The 21,570-nt window shown below is 50.9% G+C and overlaps 1 protein-coding gene across 2 annotated transcripts in view; it reads left to right on the plus strand.

The window, feature by feature from the left end:
• Positions 1-495: 495 nt before the first annotated feature.
• The window catches only part of Capzb (capping actin protein of muscle Z-line subunit beta), a 102,401-nt gene continuing 81,326 nt past the window's right edge, over positions 496-21,570 (plus strand). For both annotated transcript variants that reach the window (XM_051171977.1, XM_051171978.1), the window contains exon 1: positions 496-624. In XM_051171977.1, coding sequence (XP_051027934.1) covers positions 622-624 — 3 coding nt within the window. In that variant the 5' untranslated portion in view covers positions 496-621. The remainder of the gene's footprint in view (positions 625-21,570) is intronic.

The raw sequence follows: 21,570 nt of genomic DNA on the forward strand, positions 1-21,570 counted from the left end.
TGCCTGCCTGGTCATGATAGTAGGTGTTCTGCAGCAGGGGCGGCAGCGCCGGCGTCCCTTTGCAGGTTCCGCTCACTCTCCTAGGGCCGGGCCTCGTCCGGCGCACCAGTTCCGGGTCCGGGTGGGGCGTGGAGGGCGGGTCCCCTCCTAGTTTCAGCGCCTTCCGCACCCTTCGCCCAGGGGATCAATGAACCGCTCCACCCTCAGCTACCCCGCGCCCTGCAGCCGCGAGATGCGATGCTGGCAGACGGATGAGGACACCCGCTGCCCGGCTCCTTCAAAAACCCAGCAGCCCCAGCCTCACAGGAGCGTCGAGCCTGGCCCGCCCCTCCCGCCACAGGACACGCCCACTCGACCACAGGGCCCGCCCCCCGCGCAGAGCTCCATACTTGGCGATCGCCGCGGCCCCGCTCGCTCATTGGTCGCGAGCAGGCGGCGTGGGGGGCGGGCCGGGCTGGCCGGGGCGGGGAAAGGAAGGTGGCGGCGGCCCGGCGCGGGGGGAGGGGGGGCGCTGACCCGGATGTTCACTCTCGGGCACCCGGGGAAGTGGAAGCGCCGGGCCCTGCTGCGGGGGGGAGAGCCACAGACGCCGGGACAGGGACCGCCGCCGCCGCCGCCACCATGGTAAAGGGACCCCCTCACGGTCCCATCCTGGGACGCCCCCCCAGCGGGAGCTCGCATCCCCTCCCCCACCGACCCACCAGCCCCGGGAGGGTGGGGACCCGGGGTGGGGGAGGGGCGGGGTCCCGGACCCTAGGCAGACGCCACTCTTCGGGTCCGGAGGGGGCGGCGGGAAGCCCGGCTGGCCCGTGACCTCGCCCTGGGCTCCAGATGGAGCCCGGTTTTCCCCCTGCATGTCCAGGCTAGTCTCGCCTATCCCAGGTTAGACCTTCCTTCCCTGAGGGGCCAGGCCAGGCAGGCATCCTTCTCGCAGGCCTTCATCCCCTGGCCTGAGCTAGGCTCCCCTACCTCCGTCCCAGGGCCCAGGCTAGGACGGTGCTTCTCGCTGCAGTGGCCCAGGCTAGGCCCCCTTCCCCCAAACTCTTCTCTCCATGGCCCCAACGTGCACCTCGATCAACCCTTCCCAGTGGCCTCAGCCTAGGTTTGTTTCCTACACCCTCATGGAATCTTCTCTCTCCGTGGTTCTCAAGTTTGGACTCTACTCCTGCTATGTCCCCTTCCTGCACTCCCCTCCCCCGCCCCCGGCCCTTCCCCTTCCCCCAGACTTCTCACGACTTCGCTTAGCCTGCGTCAGCCCCGCAGGCTGTTCTCACCCTCCCATCTAGACCCTGCTTGCTCCGTGTCCTGCTCCTGTCCCCAGGTGTCCCCTCCCCTATTCCTAGCATGCTCGTTCTTGGCAGCTTCTGGGGAGCGGGGGAGAGCCCAGCCAGGGTGGGGGTGGTCGGGGTGCTGCTGCCTTCCCTAGGCTCGAGGCGTGTTCCTTTCTGGGGAGGCTGCTTCAGTGTGATCGAGCAAGCGAGGAGGGGAGAGAAGGGCAGAGAAGGGCGGCATCCGTGTGCCCGGAAGACAGAGCAGGGCATTTCCCGTGGCTGCCGCGCTTCGGTGCTGCTAGTGCAGCAGCGCGTCTCGTAGGGTGCGCTAACTGAGTGGGGAGCAGAGTGTTGACGGTGGGCAAGCCAAGTGGACAAAGATGAACTCACAATCGCTCTTGTGAGGCCGCAGCCCAGAGGCTGGGGGGACACCAAGCTCAGAGCCCAACATAAGGCCTGGACACGATGCACCCTAGCAGGCGCAGCCTCCCGTTCCCCCTGAACTGTCAGCTTGTAAGGGTCGGAACTGCTGATTATGGAGGTACCCCTGATCAGGTGAGCAAAACTCACAGGCCCGCGAGCTCCCTGGCTCAACTCGTGGTGTTTGTTTTGGTAATGAAAGCAGGCACACTATGAGATCAAGTTATTTGAAGAGCCTTAAGTGTGTCACCCTTATAACCCTGCATCCACCAAATCCACCTGGACTCTTATAGAGTTGGTCCAGCATCTAGGAGGAAGGGCCAGGCAACTACCTCAGGTGGTCAAGGAAGCATTGGCAGGTAGACTGAAGGGCAGGCCTTCCAGCCTTCCACCTGCTTCATGCATCACAGCCTGGGGTGGGGGCGGCTCCCCTTCCTGCCTGCTAGGTGTTTGGGAGTGGACTTTGGCTCTGGATGATTTTTGAGGAGCCCTGTTTAATCAAGGGTGTGGCAACCGAATTGGGGGTGACTAATTCTGATTGGCTAATAAACTTTCTCTAATTGATTAAAATCGTTGGCAAGGACTGTCTTTGTACTGTTGCTCTTGGCTGAAACCTGGCCTGCCTGGGGGGGGTGGGTCTGGACCCTGACTTTAGTCTATATGGGGAAGGCCTTGCGCCGGGGACAGTTTTGGGGTGAGGCTTTTTAAAAAGTAGATTGAAGTTTTCTATGTGTACCCCCAGTGCCAAAGTGAGAGATGATGGTGGAATGGCCAGATGGGACTTAGTCCCCCCCAGATTCCTCTAGGCTTCTGCTGTCTCTGTCTGACAGATGAAGAAAGGCTGGTGCATTCATTTGTGCCTTTCTCAGAGCGTTGCTCAGTGTGTGCATAGACCAGTGGAAGCATGCCTGGCAGGCTCCAGTGAGCTTCCTTGTATGCTGTTGTATGTCTGATATATAATGGCACTGCTTAAAAGGTGTAATGATATTGGGGGGTGGGGCCTGGACAGATGGCTCAGTGATTAAGAGCACTTGTCTGTTCTGCCAGAGGTCCTGAGTTCAATTCCCAGCAACCACATGCGGGCTCACAACTATCTATAATGTGATCTGATGCCCTCTTCTGGCCTGCAGGTGGACATGCAGGCAGAGCGCTGTATACATAATAAATAAATCTTTAAAAAAAAAAAAAAAAAGTATAATGATGGGGATGCCGAAACATGACAAGGGATGGGCAAGTACTTAATTGCGCAGGCTGCCTGTGGGTCTTCCTGTTAGGCAGTGTCATTGTGAGGCCTGGTCCCTAGCTCTTTGGGGACAGAGATTTTGGTCTTGTGTCGTCCCTCTCTATCTGGGTCCTAGGACAATCCCTAACACCGAAAGATATGGCTTGGCAGGCTGGGCTCGGTGCCACACAGCACGGCGGCTGTAATCTCAGCTGTTTCATGCATTCAGGGCCAGCTTGGGCAACAGTGAGACCCTGTTTCAAAAAAAAAAAAAGAAACAGGAGATTGCTTAGAGTGTTCTGGGATGTGTGCATGAGCTTAGCCACTTGGGGTTTGGCACTCATTCTCTCATTAACTTGTTCTTCATGCTGCCTCCCCCCCCCCCAGGCTCCTAAGTAATTTCTGACTGCCTATTGTCAGATTTATACCATGATAGGATGATCTGATGCCCTGGTGTGGGTAGTTGGGACAAGCCAGAAGTGGCACAGTGGGGCCGCGTCGTAGGTAATGACCATGGTTTTGCTTTCAGTGCTTGGTGGTAGCGCAAGCTCCAGTTTCCCCTCTGAGTGGCGAGGGGCCTGAGATTAGAAATGCATTTGGCTTTGGAGTGGAGTCCATGATTTTTTCTCGAGTCAGGTTTACCGTCTCCCTGTTAAGGCTGCTTAGGCAAATGGGGTTCACTTGCATCCCCTTAGCAGGCACTCTTACCACCATCCCTAAGTGCTTCGAGGTCTCAAAGCACTTTGCCTAACAGAGCTCTGGCTTCTGATTTGGGGGTTATTATTCCAAGAGTTGAGATGATGGTGCTGATGGTGGTGCTTGTAGCAGTTAAAGGCCAAGGAGGCTCCTCAGGAGCTGTCCCTCCAGATGGTGTTGCTGACTGAAGCTGGGAGGAGAGGTTTTCTTCTGTGAAGTGGGGAAACTGTGGAGTAGACACTAATGTGTCTTGGTGGTAACCTCCTATGAATAAGATCCATAGTTCAGATGCCAGAGGAATGGCTCAGTGGCTAATGGTGACTGCTGCCAAGCCTGAGGAGCAGAGTTCGATCCCTGGAACCCGTATGTAGAAGGAGCGAATCAAGTCTTTCTCTAAACCCTATACTCACATAGTCCCATATCCCTTCCCTCAATAAATAAGCAATTAAACAATATAACCTTTACAAATTCATATTTCAATTCAAAGACTCTGTGTGATTGCAGGACTGTTCAAGTAAATCCAGCCAGTCTCTTTTTGATAAGTAGCTGGTAATCACTAGTTTAAGATTAAGGAAATAACAAGCCATGCCTTTGAAGGTATATCTTCCTATTTATAACTTGGGGGAAGGGTGACACAGGACAAGGGACCTGACATTTCAGAACCTTGCCTGCCAGAGTGAGAAGTGCTTATTCAGTAGTTCTGAGGCCCCCCCACCACCAACCGCCCTTTGCCTGTCTGAAGCCTCAGGGTACCATTTCTGTAGTGTGTGTTGTGAGCTGTGTGCTGCCTGTTGCTGCGGAGGCAGCAGTTAGCAAGGCAGATACAGATATGGGCCTTTTGGCCCCAACTGTTGAGGGGCTTAGGACTGACAGAGCTCGGAAAGTTGGGTAATGTCACACACCTGTAACTCCAGCTATGCAGGAAGTTCAGGTGCAGCCTGAGCAATATGGTGAGAGAGACACCTTGTCACTCTTCCTAGTGAGAAGGAAGAAAGTGTTTGATGTAATGGCATGCTCATAATCCTGCGCTGTGGAGGATATGGAAGGGAACGTTGCAGCTTGAGCTGGGTTCCACTCTCTAGGCTTTTCAAGTCTTCTTGGTCCAGCGCCTCCCATGACAGTGGGATGAAGTGTGTGTGTGTTTGCAGTCTGCATTCTGAGGCGCAACCTTGTAGCATGGTGTACATCCATCACCATCACTGACCCAGGATCTGGAAACAGTGACTGCTCAGTCCGTTCTGCTCAGGGAGGATCTAAAGCTCAGAAGGTCAAGTGAACCGTGAATAGCAGGTCTGTCACTCAGACCGTGTGTGAGACGGTGGGTTTCTCAGAAGCCTTGACCCATAGGCACTGCATGCATAGGGGCTTGGAGCAGGTCCTCTGATTGAGGGTGGGGGATGGAAGCCCAGAAGAGGCTGCTGCACATTCACTGGCTTTGGGATCAGCTAGTGTAATGCCGTTTTAAGCATTCACAGATGAATGTTTCTGTGAAAGGAGGTGGAGATATTTATGGGGCTCTAGCCATGTGCCATGCACTCTTGCCAGAAGCTGTTGATTTCCCTTGCAGAAACTTGATGAGGAAGGTGCAGCCTTGGACCACAGACAGCAGTGTGTAAAAAGTTAGACTTTAACGCACCCCTTTAATCCCAGTGCGTGGGAGACAGAAGCAGGTGGATCTCTGTGAATTCACGGCTTTCCTGTTCTACATAGCAGGGCTCCAGGCCATCTAGGAATACAAAGAGAGACCCTGTCTCAAAAATCACCGCCTTTCCCCCCTAAAGTGAAAGAAAGGAGACTTGGCTGTGTTGTCTGTACGGGTGGAGTCCCCTTTGGGAGAGAGGGCAAGGTCAGCTGACAGAATGCAGGAGCTCTTGTGGATGCAGAGCCCTGTTGCCTGTGCCTTGCACTGGCTGCCTGGTGCTTAGAAGGTGCTCTGGAGCACGGAATAAATGGGTAGGGAGAGCTGAGAGCTGGCTGTCTCTCCCTTGCTGCCTTCAGAGCGGGGCCTATTTGGATGGAGTCCTGATTGCCTAAGTGTGTGACTTAAGTGAGCTCTCCTCTTTCCTTTCCCTCAGTTCTGGGATGTGCAGCATCAGGGGAACATTTCATAGGGACATCAAGAAGAGGAAATGATTTTGAATGTATCTTCCCCCTCTCCCCGCATATGTGGAGGTACTCCATAGTCTTTGTGTGGAGGACAGAGGATAACTTTGGGGAGTTGATTCTACCATTGGCCTCTTTCTTTTTCTTTCTTTCTTTCTTTCTTCCTTTCCTGAGATAGGGTGTCTCTATGTAGCCTTCGCTGTCCTGGGCTTGCTTTGTAGACCAGGCTGGCCTCGAACTCGCAGAGATCCGCCTGCCTCTGCCTCCTGAGTGCTGGGGAAATGGCATTCTTAATATACTTGCTACACAGTAAGTTGGAGCTCTGGCTCCTCTCTGTTCTATGTGACATACATGGAAGCCACTGTCCCTGTCCTCATCCTGGAGAGGAAGGCAAGGTGTGTCCAAGAAGTTTAGTACAGCTGAGAGAGACTATACGGGAGATGAATTCTGAAGGGGCACGTGTGGGTTGTAGTTGGGCAGTCCACCTTCTCTAGGAGGCCCCGTAGACACTGCAGTCAGCCACCTTAGGGGCCGGGCTCCAAGCCCAGGAAGACCTTGCCCAGCCAAAGAGGAAAAGGAGGCTTGGGTGGGGCACCATCAGTCCAAGAGTCCACTGTACCAAGTCCAAGGTCAGTGCAGCGTCAGCGGTGTGGGTTTGGGGACCACTGGGTAGATGAGAGGAGGTGTTTGCTGCCAGACGCCAGTTGCTAAGCTTGGGAGTTTGCATTTGGTCGGACAGTGCGGAGCCAGTGACATTTCTCACAGGGCAGGTGGAAATTTGAGCAGTCTGATGGAGCAGTGGTATTTTAGCCTGAATCCTCTCTCCATGCTGTGTGGAAAGGTCCTGCAGATGGAAGAGGGAGGGGCCAGGGATGCATCCCTAGGATCTGGCCAGGGTCTGGCCACTCTAGCTGTGGTCTGGGAAGGAAGGCGTGGAGGAAAAAGGCAGAGAGGCACAGTGAGGTACCCCTCTAATTGAGGGGTACATCTGCCCTCCAGAAATCACCATACAGGCCTTCTGATTGGGTGATTTGTGATCAACAAAATAGCTATTTCTAAGCAGTTTAAATCCTAGGTAATGGTAGCCACAGAACCTTGATAGGTGGTTGAGAACTGAGTGGGCATTTCAGCATGGTTAGCCCAGCGAGCAGCCAGCCAGCCTGGATCTACTGGTGTGGCACTTGTTATCTGGCTCAGTGTACTGTAGCTTCTAGGCACATAAAAGTGCCTGACATCCCCAACTACTGCGGGATTCTACAGTGGCTACAAGAGCAAAGGGAGCCGCTTTAATGGGCTGTTCTGATATTCCATGCAGTGCTACGAGACAGGCCCATGCTACTCTCATGATACTGACAGGCCTGCCTAGGCTGTCCTGACTCCAGGCCCAGCTGTCTCTAGTTATTTTTCTTTCTTTTTCAGGTTTATTTATTTTATATGTATGAGTGTTTGCCTCCATGTATGTTGGTGTACCATATGCATGCCTGGCACATGCAGAAGTCAGAAGAGAGTGTTAGATCTCCTGAACTGGAGTTATGGGTGGTTGTGAGCCACCGTGTGGGTGCTGGGAATGGAACCTGGGTCCTTTGCAAGAGCAGCTAGTGCTGAGTCGCCTGTCCAGCCCGCCCCCCCCCCCCCCAGCCAATTTCATCGGGCCATTCATTCTGTGGACATTAGATACACCCACCAGAGGCTTAAACTTCGGGTGAGCTAGCGATCCATGTAGAAGCGGGGTGACGGCAGTTTCGCTGTGACCCAGGCGGTCCTCCCTGTACTGTGTTTCTGGCTGCCGCCACACTGCTTCTGACAGCCCCAACTTCCTGTGGTCGTTTTCAGTCCTCTAATTCTCTTTGACTGAAAGCAGTTACCATCCCCCTCCCATATCCTTGCCGTGGAGGGCATAGTACAGGGATTGCCGGAGTGTGTATGGAAAGTGTAGGCAGTGCCTGGCACGGTTTAAGTGTGAGAGGTGTGTTGGCTGCTGTTATGTGGTTGTTTTATTAACCTGGGTAGTTGATGGCTGGCCGTTCACATAACCTCCCAGCTGGCCTAGGAGGCACACACTAGCCTTTTTGAGACTGCATTAGTTAGAGTCCCTAACGCAAAGCTGGCAGCCTTAGGGACCAGCCCAGGTAAACCCCAGCCTGCTGAGAACTCCAGTCCAGTGCTCTGTCCTGAGTTCTTACCACGATATAGGTCACTGGCAGCTGTTCCCCCCTGGCTCTGACCCTGAACTTCTGCTTTAACTGTTCCCTGAAGCTTCCTCTTCTTTCGCTGAAATCATCATCAGGATCATCTCTTAAACCACGCTCTGATTGGCTGCTGTTGCAGTGGTCTTACATATAAAAAATGAACGGGATTATATTTGCCGGGGAACCATCTTTAACCTAAAATACAGCCCATGCCTCATGGCTAGGTTTTCTCATCTCAGGAACCGCAGTGGCATATGTAATTGGTTCTTGAGCAAAGGGTTATGCTGTGTGACTGTGGTCAAGCTGTGACCTGCACCAGCCGCACTGGTGCAAATGGCTCTTAAGCAGCTTCCACTTAGCACTGAGCCAGGAGAGTTTCCTGGTAGCGGTGAATGGTGGAAGGAAGGGGAGGGAGTTCAGGTCAGGCTTGCTTGTGTTGTGCTGTTGTTGCTCAGCGCTTCTCTGCTGGAAGTTTTGACTACATTGGCCTATCTCTGGTGTACATACGCAGTTTCCTGTGCTGGAGTTTGTACTAGTAGATGGGGGAGGAGCGTGTGTCCTGGGCCTCTGAGCCAGCCACCAGGAGAATTTCTCCCTGTGCAACATGGGTTTGTTTTTATTGGTCCTTTGCATCTCTTCTAACTGCCAGGTGACCTCACCTGGGCTCAGGTGCAGGCTGTTATGTAGACAGAACGCCTTTGAGCTCGTGATAGTCCAGCCTCCACTTCCCAAACACAAGAATTAAAGGTGTGTGTGTGTGTGTGTGTGTGTGTGTGTGTGTGTGTGTGAGAGAGAGAGAGAGAGAGAGAGAGAGAGAGAGAGACAGAGAGAGAGAGAGAGAGAGAGAGAGAGTGTCAGTCAATCAGAGATAGCTCCTTCTCTTTACATGAATTCTGGGGATTGAACTCAGTTTGTAGGGCTTGCGCGGCAGGCACCTTCCTTTACACGTTGAACCATCCCTCGGGCTGCTTTTGAGGATTTCTGCTGAGAGCTCTCAGTATGCACCCTGCAGACAGCCCCTCTGGTGACATCTTGTTGACGAGTATTTCCACATATATGCACATGTAAATGGTTGTTTCTGGTTGTCCCGTGGTTGGGCTTGAGGTGTGCATGATGGCCCTGGGAAACTGCACGGATGGTGTCCACACTCCCGGAGCTTCGGTTAGTTACAAGGATCCCCTTCCTTCTGCCAGGGGATGCCCACAGTCTCGATCTCTAATTCTGTCAACCCCGGTCCTCCTGTTGCAGATAAAGAAACGAAAGCTCAGAGAGAGAGAGAGAGAGAGAGAGAGAGAGAGAGAGAGAGAGAGAGAGAGAGAGAGCTAGCTCTTTCAGGGGCCCCAGCAAGGCACTAGCAGTTATGTTGTGACTCCGGGGCCATGCTACTCAAAAGCTCCTGCCAATCAAATCTGCCAGGTTGGTTATTTCATAGGTGAGAAACTTGAACCAAATGGTACCTCTGTAGGTCTAGCCACAGTGGCTGGGAGAGTTTGGGCCTAGAGTTTGTATTTTGGGTCAGGTTGTTGAAATAAAAGCTCTTAGGCTGGTGGTTTTAGAAAGGGGCCTGCTAGCCTGGGAGCCTCCTCTACCAGGACCTGTCTCAGGCCCGGGACAGGACTTTCTGGAGGAATGCCAGCATCCCTGGCTTCTCCAGTGATAAGGGTTGACCCTTGGTGACAGTACATGTTGGGAATTGTTGGTTGGTAAGCCCTGCAGGGTCCCTTATCTGTTTTCCTATGGTGCACATCCCAAGGCTTGGGCACTTGGTGGTGTAGGTGGCTTTGGGTTGGCCAAGTGGGTTTTTTGTTTGTTTGTTTGTTTGTTTGTTTGTTTTTCGAGACAGGGTTTCTCTGTGTAGCCTTGGCTGTCCTGGACTCGCTTTGTAGACCAGGCTGGCCTCCAAATCACAGCGATCTACCTGCCTCTGCCTCAGAAGTGCTGGGATTAAAGGCCTGCACCACCACGCCGACTTCAGTGTCTTATTCTTATTCTGCCTGTGAAAGTGTTTTTTGTTGTTGTTTTGGTTTTTTGAGACTGGGTTTCTTTGTGTGGCTCTGGCTGTCCTGGGCTTACTCTGGTCCAGGCTGTCCTCGAACTCACAGAGATCTACCTGTCTCTGCCTCCCTGAGTGCTGGGATTACAGGCATGCGCCACCACTGCCTGGCTCTGCCTGCTAAGTTTGTTTATTATCCTTGGAAGGGAAAGAATAAACCCCTTTGCTTGGTTGTGAGTGCTGCAGCAATGACCCTTTGTCCCTGTCATGTATTGTGGCTCCATACGTGTTTGTTGAACAACTAATCGTCTATTTGTTCTTAATGACGTGAACAGCTCCCTTATATGAGGATGACCCATGTGAGACTGTCAGTTTTCAGTAGTTAAAAATTGACAGTGTCGCCTGGTGTGGTAGCACACACCTTTAATCCCAGCACTTGGGAGGCAAAGGTAGGCGGATCACTGTGAATTCGAGGCTAGCCTGGTCTACAAAAGTGAGTCCAGGACGGCCAAGGGTAAACAGAGAAACCCTGTCTCAAAAAAAAACAACCCCCCCAAAATAATTAATTTTTAAAAAATCAACAACAACAAATCAACAATGTTTTGTGTGGCCCAGGATAATACAGTGGAGTACATGGGTGGGAGAGCAGTGTCCAGTTGTCTTTGGGTCTCTCTCTCTCTTTTGGTTTTTCGAGACAGGGCTTTCTCTGTGTAACAGAGCCCTGGCTACTCTGGACTGATTGATATTTTTTGTTAGTTTTGTTTGTTGAGGCAGGGTTTCTCTGTGTAACAGCCCTGGCTTGATTTGTAGACCAGGTGGCCTCAAACTCACCTGTTCCTGCCTCCTGAGTGCCACGATTAAAGTCGAGTGCCATTATGCCTAGATTCTTTGGGTTTCTAAAACCTGGCTTTCACAGAGCTGAGCCAGCCATCAGAGTGAAGGCCTTGACGGAGAAGGGGGAACTGAGCGGGGTCTGTCCTAGAGGTCAGGTCCACTCACTTCTGATACCAAAGGTTGGCAGTGTGGCCTCCGTGAGAACGCCTGTGATGCTGAAGGCAGCCAGTAGTGTGTGGTGAGGTCCTTGTCTGCCTTCTTGTCTTTGAAATGGTGAGAGTAAAAGTAGCTGGTTTTGCCAGTGTGATAGTGCATACTCTTTGATTTCAGTACTTGGGAGGCAGAGGCGGGAAGTTCTCTGAATTCCAGGCCAGCCAGGGCCACATAATGAAGACTCTTGACTCAAAAACAAACAAACAAAGCACCACCAACAAAAAACCTCCACTAAACCCCCAACAACAAAAAAGGTAGCTATTTCTGTCTGGCTTGGTAGTGGGAGAGTGCTTGTCTAGGGTAGGTGCCCTGGGTTCAGTCCCCAGCACCACAGGGGTTTATGAAGATTAAAGCAGTCAGTGCAGAGCCAGGCCCGTAGCCCATTTAGTCACTGCACACTGGGAAGAGCTCCATGCCACGGACATCCATGAGCGGGCTTATTAGCTTGTTGTTAGGCCCCAAAGGATCATCAAGTATGCTTGACATTTGGAGTCACCCTGACTCTGAGCACCCTGAGTGTCACCAAGGATGCACTTGTGTCCGTGAACGAGTCATTTGAAAAAGGGCTTTTGTCCCAGATGATAATGCAAGCCATGCTGGGAAAATGGAGTTTTCCCCCTTTCTTTGAACATGAGTGACCAACCATGGTGTGCCAGTTATACTTAGTGTCTAGGGACCTTGAAGGAGCCAAGGTGTGGTGATGCTTATCCATGCTCCTTGTCAACTCCCCCTCCCATGATACCTATTTTCTGCCCCCCCCCCCCCCTTTCTCTTCTGAAGATGGCAAGTTTTCAAAGGCACTCTTGGCTTCTACTCATCCAGGTTGCATTTGTGAATTGCCGCAGACTCACCAGACTTCACTGCCTCAAGAGCTTACTATTTTCTTTGCGGACACATGCGTGGTATTTTGTTTTTGACATGAGTCTCACTGTGTAGCCCTGACTGGCCAGGCAGGAACTTGCTGTGTAGACTAGGCTGGCCTCCAGCTCACAGATAGCCACCTGTCTCTGCCTTCCAGATTCTGGGATTAAAGGCGTGTGCCACCACTCCGTGCGTCTGATTAAAAAGAGAAAAAGTTCTATTTTTGTGTCTCTGTGCTTGCTATGTGTGTGCCTGGAGGCCAGAAGAGCACGTCTGATCCCTGGAGCTGGAGGTACAGGTGGTGTGAGCCGCCTGACATGGGTGCTAGGACCTGAACTCGGGTCCTCTGGAAGATTAGCAAGCACGCTTACAAGTTGAGCCACGCGTTTGATATTAAAGCAGGTGATGCCGGGAAGCAAGATGAAGGGAAATGAGAAGAGAAGTGGAAGGGAGCTTTGTGTTAGTGTTGAGGGAGGCCCCCTGGCCAGCTCTGCACCCCCTGTGGCTGCTCATGGAAGTGCAAGCGCAAGCTCAGTTTGACTTCTGAGCCCAGCACCCCACCCATAAGGTGGACCGTCTCCCTTGTCACAGGGTAGAGGTTACCTAAGAATAACGAGATACACCTGTGGGCACTTGACGTAAGTTTGTGTGTATGCGCAGCAAGTTCATCATTTGTCATCAAATCGCCATGTTGGATTGGTGCTAAGAATCCCTGGACTAAGAACTCTAAACTTCAGGGCAGATTGAGGCGGGAGGCCCCTGCAGCTCCAGCATTTGTTCTGGGGCCTCTTTCTTACGCACAGCGGGCCTCTGAGTGTCGCTTCCAGGCTCAGTGTGCAAGGGGAGCCCTGAGCGGCCTCTGTCATTACCATGTTCTTGCCATACCTCTGTTTGCAGATATGGAAATGGAGGCTTGAGAGGTTATGAGATGTCTTGTATAAGATCACATGGCCAGGGCATGGAGAGATGGCTCCGAGGTTAAGAGCGCTGGCTGCTCTTCCAGAGGGCCTGAGTTCAGTTCCTAGCATCCACATGGTGGCTCACAGCCATCTATAATGAGATCTGGTGCCTTCCTCTGGCCTGCAGGTGCACAAGCAGGCAGAACAGTGTACACGATAAATAAATATTTAAAAAGATCACATGGCTAGTGCAAGAGCTGAGGTCTTAACATAAGATGTATGTTCATGTACACTTTATATAATGTTCAAATCCATATGTGCTTGGGCATTTATCATTGTTGATGGTGAAAACATTCTTTTCTGGCTTTGTTGCCATTGTTGTTCTTGAGGCAGCGGCTTGGCAGAGTCTTGGGTTGACCAAACTCATCTCCAACTTCCTATGTAGTCCCAGGCGACCCTACTCTCTGGTCATACACTACCGGGCCTGGTTTTATGTGCTGCTGGGGAGCCAACGCAGGGCTTCCTGCATGTTAGACATGTGCTCTCCCAACCAAGCCATGTCCCCGGCCCCAGAAGAGATAGTTGTTGAAATCATAGATAGCTGGTCACTAAATGCCCAGGAGGGGTCCTCCCACTGGGTGACAAATGAGAAGAATGCAGACATAGAAGCAGGCTTGAGCCCTCAGGTCCTGCACCAGTTCTGCTGAGTTTCAATGTGTAAAAATGTTGAGATGGTGCCTAGAGAGATGGCTCAGAGGTTAAGAGCACTGGTTGCTCTTCCAGAGGCCCTGAGTTCAATTCCCAGCAACCACATGGTGGCTCACAACCATGTATACTGAGATCTGGTGCCTTCTTTGGCATGCAGGTGTATTTACAGCCCTTAGAGAGTTGCTCTGCTGAGTTCCCAGAATTCTCCTATGCAAAGGAACCTTTGCTTTTAGGGCTAAAAGTGGTGTAATGTATATAAACTGCTAATATTGGTTGAGGCAGGACCTAAAGCGGGTACTCTGATTACTCTGCCCTCAACTCCTTTGCCTCTGTGGAGTCTCAGGATTTGGCTGGTTATACAGTGTGGCCTCCTCCAAGCACCAGTCAAAGAGGAAATCCAGTGGCAGCTCTTGACCTGTGGCTCCTGATTTGTTTTGTACTTGGGAAGTGAGGATAACGGTGACAGGGTGCTGGACAAAGTGTGGGGGAGGGACGTTGTCTAACGTGTGTGTGTGTGTGTGTGTGTGTGTGTGTGTGTGTGTGTGTGTGTGATGCCTATTATGTAGGCTGTCATGTGGCCTTCAAAGTGTAGGGTATGAAGACCATACGGCAGTATGACATGTTCATGGCAGTCCTGGAAAAGGCACCAGATCTCATTATAGATGGTTGTGAGCCACCATGTGGTTGCTGGGAAGTGAACTCAGGACCTCCGGAAGAGCAAACAGTGCTCTTAACCACTTAGCCATCTCCCCAGCCCCTTGTGGCCTTTTTTTTGTGCTGTGTTATGGTAGATGTCTGTCTGCCTGCCCTCTATTCTCTTTCCTTAGGAAAATCACCAGCAGTGAAACTGTGGGGCAAAAAGGATAGTACTTTTCTCTCATGTTTTTCCTGGTCACATAACTTAGTGTTCGCCTAGTGGCCTCTGCCTGGCTGCTGTCCTCTGGGGCCCTGTGAGCCAAACTTGTCCTGCCTGCCTAAAAACAAGCTTCATTTCCTTCACATGGCTCTGTCTGCAAGTTGAGATGTCCCCTTTCTGCAGGGTCAGCCTTCATCAGTTCCCCTGTCCAACTTCCTGCCGGAACTGTTTGCTTGCTTCTCTCTCACACTCTCTCTCTGTCTCTCTGATTTTACTTACTTATTTTATGTATATGAGAAGAGGGCATCAGATCACACTATAGGTGGTTGTGAGCCACCATGTAGTTGCTGGGAACTGAACTCAGGACCTCTGGAAGAACAGTCAGTGCTCTTAACCTCTGAACCATCTCTCCAACTCCTGTTGGCTTTTCTTTAAAATGGTTTCTTTCTGTTTGTTTGTTTTGTTTTCTTTGTGGGTGAGTGTTGGCTCTAATGTAGGGCCCTCTTTGATGCTTGGCTTGTATTCTGCCACTGAGCTGTGCCCCCTAGCCCTGGTCACACACTCTTTATGTAACTTGCTGTGGTGATTTGAGTGGATGTCTGGCATCCCCTGTTGGTGGCTTCTGGGGAGCATTAGAATGTGTAGCTTGCTGGAGAAAGTATATCAGGGGAGCCTGGTTGGGAAGCTTCAAGTATTCTCTGTGCCTCCTCCAGATGTGAACTCTCAGCTGCTGCTCCTGACACCTGCTACCCTTTCTGCACTCATAGACTCCAACCTTCTGCAGCTGGAAGCCCAAATAGACAGTTCCTTTTCTTTCTCTCTCTCTTTCTCTCTTTTTTTTTTTTTTTTTGGTTTTTCAAGACACGGTTTCTCTGTAGCCTTGGCTGTCCTGGACACTCTTTGTAGACGAGGGTAGCCTCAAACTCACAGAGATCTGCCTGCTTCTGTCTCCCAAGTGCTGCGATTAAAGGCATGTGCCACCACACCAGGCTAAGACGCAAACACAGTTTAAAAAAAAAATATTTCTTTATTATTATGTATACTGTGCTCTGTCTGCATGTACACCTGCAGGCCAGAAAAGGGCATCAGATCACATTAGAGATGGTTGTGAGCCACCATGTGTTCCTGGGAATTGAACTCAGGACCTCTAGAAGAGCAGTCAGTGCTTTTTAGCCTCTGATTCATCTCTCCAGCTCCCTCCCCCCTTTTTGTTGTTGCTATTTTGAGATAGGGTTTTTGTTGTTGTTGTTTGTTGGTTTTTGTTTTTTGAGACAGGGTTTCACTGTGTAGTCTTGGCTATCCAGGACTCTTGCAGACCAGGCTGGCCTCTAATGCACAGCAATCTGCCTGCCTCTGCCTCCCGAGTGCTGGGATTAAAGGCCTACGCCACCACGCCTGGCAGCAATTTTTAAAAAATGGGCAACTCAGCTTTGTACAAGGATGAAAATACACCACACAGGCTGTGAAAGGGGCCATTTGTTTACGGGGAGCTACAGCAGGGCACAGAGCATTTCATGTTCATTTTTCTGATCGCATCTGAGGATGAGACAAGAGCATCAGTAGTGTGCAGTCAGCCTTATGTCAACAGATCCAGCAAGCAGTGCATGTGTAAGATTTTGGGGAAAATGTGTCCACATTGAACGTTCTCATTCACACACACTCTTTGGTCAGTATTTCCTAAAACGTACAACAACCACTTGTGTGTGATTGTTATGTTTAGTATTACAAGCAGTCTAGAGCTGACACAAACTCTACGGGAGGGACCAGGTGAGGTGGTGTACACCTATAATCCCAGTACTTAGGAGGTAGAGCCAGGCAAAGCCAGCAATAGCTGTATATCAAGTTCAAGACTCGACTGGCCAGCACAAGACTGTCTCAAAAACCAAAATCAAACAAAACACAGAAGGAAGGGCTCAGTGATTAAAGCACTGCTCTACCGGAGGGGATCAAATGGAGTTCAGACCTCAGATCACATTGGCGGCTCACGAATGCCTCTAACTCTAGTTTCAAAGGACCTGATACTCTCCTCTGGACCCCAAGAGTACCAGAGAACGTGTGCACAGACAGACAGACAGACACAAGTAATAAATGAAATGTTTTGTTTTGTTTTTGTTTTTGTTTTTTGCGACAGGGTATCTCTGTGTAGCCTTGGCCGTCCTGGACTCCCTTTGTAGACCAGGCTGGCTTTGAACTCACATCCATCTGCCTGCCTCTAACTCCCAAGTGCTGGGATTACAGACATGCGTCACCATGCCTGGCAATAAAGGAAGTCTTTTTTCCCCCAAGACAGGGTTTCTCTGTGTAGCCCTGGCTGGCCTGACTTGCTTTGTAGACTAAGCTGGCCTTGAACTCACAGTGATCCATTTGCCTCTGCCTCCTGAGTGCTGGGATTAAAGAACAAAATGTATTTGGGTTATGGGTCTACGATGTTGGGGAAGACGTGGCATGGTGCCCAGAGCAGAGAACTGGCAGAGCACGTCTTTACCCACACAGGAAGCAGAGAGTGTGAACAGTCAGTATGAAGAGGTCATACAGAGTCAAAGCCCACCCTGCAATGACATGCCTTCTCTTGTAAGATGCACCTCCTAAAAGTTCCCCAGCCTCCCAGACAACACTGCCAGCCGGGGACCAAGTGTTCAGTACATGAGCCTGTGGGGGCCACTTCTCATTTGGATCACCACAGGTGGGGAGGTGGGTGGTTCAGTAACCAAACTCTCTTGGATACCAAAGGACCAACTGTACTGATTTTGGAGTTAAAAATAAGTTTCAAGGCAGCTGTGATGAGCCCGACTGTAACCCTGGCACCTAGTAGGTAAAGCATTGGAGTGTTAGGAGGAGTGCAAGGTCATTCTCAGCTATATAGTGGGCCCCAATAAAAACAAAGCTGGGTGTGGTGGCACCACCCATAATCCCAGCACTTGTGGGGCAGAGGAGCGTTGCAAATTCCAGGCCAGCTAGATCTACACAGGGAGACCCTGTCTGTAAATGAGTACATAATAAGGATGTTACCGGGTTCTCTGGATTGGGGAGACTGCTCACAGCATGTGTCCAGAGCCTGGCTTATACACTTCTTCCAGGCTGGGCTAGTAGCTGCAGTGCAGCTTTAAAAATAGAATTGAAAGCCAGGCGTGATACCACATGATACCACACTCAGAGGCAACAGGTACAAGTTGGAGGCTAGCCTGGTCTACAAAACAAGACCCTGCCTCAAATGAAATAAGATTTAAATACATGTTTTCTGTGTGTTTTATTTAAAGAGTTTTTTGGTTGTTGTTTTTTTTTTAAAAACACATTTCATGTGGGCTGGGGTACAGCACACATGGAGAGTTGTAGAGAGGTCAGAGGACAACTTAGAAGAGCCAGTTTTCTCCCTCTATCATATTGAGGCCAGGGATCATTACCATCAGTCAGGTCATGAGTCTTGTTGACAAATCCCTTTACCTGCTGAGCTGTCTCCCCATCATTGTTTTGCTTATTTTAAAGGATCTGTTTTTTCAGCTATATGATTTATTTTTATTTATCTTGCATATATGTCTAGGATCTGAGTGTACATATGTGCACCAAATGCATGTAGGTACCGTCGGAGGTCAGAAGTGGGCATGGGATCCCCTGCAAGGCAGCTGGTGCCCTTAGCCAACCAGCCATCACTCCCACCCAATTGTTTTGAGACTTGCTTCTGCAGCTCCAGTTGTCCTGGAATTCTCTGTCTTGTCTCAGCTTCTCAAGTGCTGGGATTGTAAGCCTAGACCACAGTGCATTCCTCTTCCACATGCTCTATCTTGTGTTTTGGGGGAGAAATCCAATCCCTGCAAGTACTGGTCATTTCCCAACAAGTGAGTGGGAGCCATTTTCTTCTTGTCTGGAGAGGTGCTCCCAGCTCTCAGAGTTGGTCTGGCTCCTCTGGGGATGCTGAGGTCCTTGGGTGCTGCCCCTGATGGTTTTTTGTTTTGTTTTTTCGAGACAGGATTTCTCTGTTTAGCCTTGTCTGTCCTGGACTCACTTTGTAGACCAGGCTGGCCCCTGATGGGTTTAGGTGAAGGTTCCATTCTTGATGGGGCAGAGTGGGGTGGACAGGCGGGCTCCTGATGATCTGCTGCTCCCCCCTCCCCCCTTCAGGCTCCATCCCAGCATCTGCTATGGGTGTGCAAACAGATGTGGAAAGTGTAATGAGGTGTTCCATGAACCCAAATTGTGCTTCAAACCAAAACAGCCCCGGTGATTTGGGCTCTCTGAACCAGGAGGTCTGAGGAGAACTCCTGGCCCTCACGGTCTGGGAGGTGAAGAAAGTATGTGGCAGGATAGAAAGGAGCTGTGTCATCTGTCACTGAGGCACGGCGCTGGATGGACCAATTCCAGTGGGCCACAGGGCCTTGGGGCCACGGTCAGGGCAGCTAGGACGCAGAAGTTGTTCCACTGACGTGGCTGATGGTTGGGCTGTGGCTCTGAGCATGTTTAAGGTGTTATCCCTTGCTAGATAAGCTTGCGAAGAGGAGGAGGGGTGGGATATGTCTGTGTCTCATGCTGCCTGGGACGCCCTTGCTGGACCTCCTGCTACCACAGGATCAAAGGCTCAGCCCCTCAGTGGCTTCTCTCTTCCCTTTTTTGGTTTTGCTTTTGCCTGCTGCTGGAGCGAAGTAAATGTGGGGACATGGTTTTTGCTTGGCCATCCATCGGCTCCATGCTTGCTGGATTTGTGTGCCCTGTTATTATCTGATGTTTTCCTTTAAATCTGCTTTAGCTTCTTCCTACAGCAGACAGACACATCCTTAAAACGCCCAGTGTGATGCCCCAGTTAGGTTTATTGTACATATGAAAAGCTGTGATGAACAAGCTTCACTCGCCACCATACCTGTTGTGAACCTTGGATAGTCTATCCCAGAGATGTCGTGGGGTAACCAAGGCACTGTGCCAGGGGCCTGAAGTCCACGTGCTGTGTGTGACATGTTGAGCCATCCCCTCCTATCCCCATGCCTCCATCTGCATCTTGGTTTAGAAGAGTACTGGGGATCCTCCAGGCTCAAGAGTCGCAAGATGTCATTTGATGGGTCCCTCTTGTCACCCTATTTCCTTGGAGAGGTCATCCTGGTAGTGAGGGAGTGCAGGACACTGACCTGCAAATGTAGTTAATTCATTTGCTCAGGAAGTAAGGAGGAACTTTATATCTTCACATGCACTTTTTTTGGAGGGGCGGGGAGGTTCGAAACAGGGTTTCTCTGAGTAGCCTTGGCTGTCCTGGACTCACTTTGTAGACCAGATTGGCCTGGAACTCACAGTGATCTGCCTGCCTCTGCCTCTGCCTGCCTCTGCCTCTGCCTCCCGAGTGCTGGGATTAAAGCCATCAGGCCCAGGTCCAGCGCTCCACTCAGGGTAGCCTGCATCTGGTGAAGTGCAGAGTAAGAGGGTTTTCGAGCCAGGGAGGCTCATGATTCCCTTCCATCTCTGCTGTTTCTTTCCCTTCCCATAGCGGGCTGCTGTTGGGGACCAGGAGCACAGATCTGTCTGCAAGTCTGATGTTTCCCCCACCCATTCCCCCAGGTCTGAATGGGTGTGGCTAGTGTTGCCTCTGCCCCAGCCACAAGGCTGTTCTTGGATGTGTGAACCTTGGCTCTCAAGCTGTGCTGCCTAGGTTTAAATCCTGCCCTCTTTAGGTAGAGCTGTGTGTCTTTGGGCTTAGCGCCTGGACTGCTTTCCCCTTTGAGGCCAGTCGGGTGATGAAGCAGGGAAGTGCCTGTGCTTTACCTAACACTAGTGAAGCCATGTTGGTTTTATCAGTAAGGAGGGTCACATAGCAGCCCCGGAATGCAGTAAGCGCTCAGTAAATGGTTGCTGTGCTGCTCTGCCACTCTGCCTGGAGGTTGTGCTGAGTTCCAGGAGGAGAGGAAATAAATGTTTTGTTTTGCTTTGTTTCCTTACACATTTGATTCTGTTTGATTGAGAACTGACTTCCACCTCACGAGCTGTTCATACTGGAAACACAACAGGAAAGCAGCTTGGGCCATACTGCCCTGTTGCATGCATAAAGCTCAAAAGTCAGAGCACCATCCTATTGCATGTGGCCTGCTGTGACGAAATATGCTAGCTGGATAGTGTATGAACAACAGAAACCTCCTGCTTTCAGATCTGGAGGCTGGGAAGTCCAGAAGCAAGATTTGGTGTCATAGCCACAGGGAAAGAAAGTGTTGCTACTGTTGTTGCTGCTGCTACTGTCGCAGGATGGGAGAGACAGAAGGGTCTCCACGCTTTCCGCCTCTTAAGGGCTGGAGGCTGCCCTGGAAAACCTACATCTTCCTGCTGCCTCCACCTCCTAAGCACAGGGATTGTTGGTGCTCCCTGTCGCACCCTGACTACACTGTATAGCATCCAAGTCAGGGTAAGATCACTCAGAATCTTCCTCACAGTGTCTCTGGATGATGACACGGCACGTTGGTGATCTCTGTAGGCATCCGGCTTACTTTCTGTATGTGTTCGTGACTTGGAACCTGCTCACCAACCTTTCTTCATCCTTATCTCTGCCCTACCCTGTATGAATCAGCTCTCTTCCTTTCATTGCTTTGTAGTGGTGTGTGGTATCCATGGCATCTGAGTAGCTTTTGGTTGCTTCCAGTTGAGGGACGTTATGAATATCCATAAATATTCATGGATAAGTTGTACTTTTTTGTTTTTTGAGACAGGGTCTCTCTGTGTAGCCTTTACTGTCCTGGACCCACTTTGTAGACTAGGCTGGCCTTGAACTCACAGCTATCTGCCTGCCTCTGCCTCCCAAGTACTGGGATTAAAGGCGTGCTATGGATAAGTTTTTGTGTGGACTCCCTTCCTACATTTCTTTATGAGTACAAATTATTCATTCCCCCTTTTACGTAGAAAGTACATTCTCTGACCTGTGAACAGGTTTACTCCTGAGCCAAAGACTAACTAGGCCGTGCTTCTCAGGGTTCCAGGGGCTCAGGCGCCAAGTGGCCTCCCAGTTCCTAGAGGAACTGCCCTCTGTAGGGTCGTAGGAGAGTTTTGACATAGAGGTCACATGAAAAAGAACTTAGCTTGCTTACTAGTTTCTAAGAAATCACACCCTCTTTGCTGGAGAAATGACTCAGCAGTTAAGAGTCCTGGCTGCTCTTCCAGAAGACCAAGGCTGGATTTCCTAGTTCCCCCATGCCTCACAACCACCTGTAATTCCAGTTCCAGAGGATCTGGTGCCCTCTTCTGGCCTCTTTGAGCAATGACACATGTGCACAGACATCTACTCAGGTAAAACACTCATATATAAAAAAATACTTTCTGTTAAAAATAATTTTAAGCCAAGCTTGG

The sequence above is a fragment of the Acomys russatus genome, chromosome 29 (assembly GCF_903995435.1).
Source record: "Acomys russatus chromosome 29, mAcoRus1.1, whole genome shotgun sequence".
Taxonomy (NCBI): Eukaryota; Metazoa; Chordata; class Mammalia; order Rodentia; family Muridae; genus Acomys; species Acomys russatus.